General features: G+C 69.3%; 1 protein-coding gene across 1 annotated transcript in view; it reads right to left on the reverse strand.

Moving 5' to 3' along the window:
• ZC3H4 (zinc finger CCCH-type containing 4) overlaps positions 1–197 on the reverse strand; it is a 41,310-nt gene extending 41,113 nt beyond the window's left edge. The window contains 1 exon segment of the mRNA XM_014548188.1: positions 139–197. Coding sequence (XP_014403674.1) covers positions 139–191 — 53 coding nt within the window. The 5' untranslated portion in view covers positions 192–197.
• Between the last annotated feature and the right edge of the window lie 15 nt (positions 198–212).

Here is a 212-nt window from a genome sequence, read left to right on the forward strand (position 1 = left end):
CACCTTCCCCTCAGCATGGCGCCCAAAAAAGACAGAGCGAGAGCGAGGGAGAGCGGGCGAACGCCGCGAGGGGGGGGACACGCATGAGGCCGGGAGAGAAAGCAAGCGAGAAAGAGCGAGCGAGCGAGAGACACCCACCGACCCCGCCCTTCCTCCTCCTCCTCCTCCTCCTCCGCGGCCCGGCCCAACATGGCGGCCGCCCCCCTTCCTCC

This window comes from Myotis brandtii, unplaced genomic scaffold, assembly GCF_000412655.1.
Source record: "Myotis brandtii unplaced genomic scaffold, ASM41265v1 scaffold114, whole genome shotgun sequence".
NCBI lineage: Eukaryota > Metazoa > Chordata > Mammalia > Chiroptera > Vespertilionidae > Myotis > Myotis brandtii.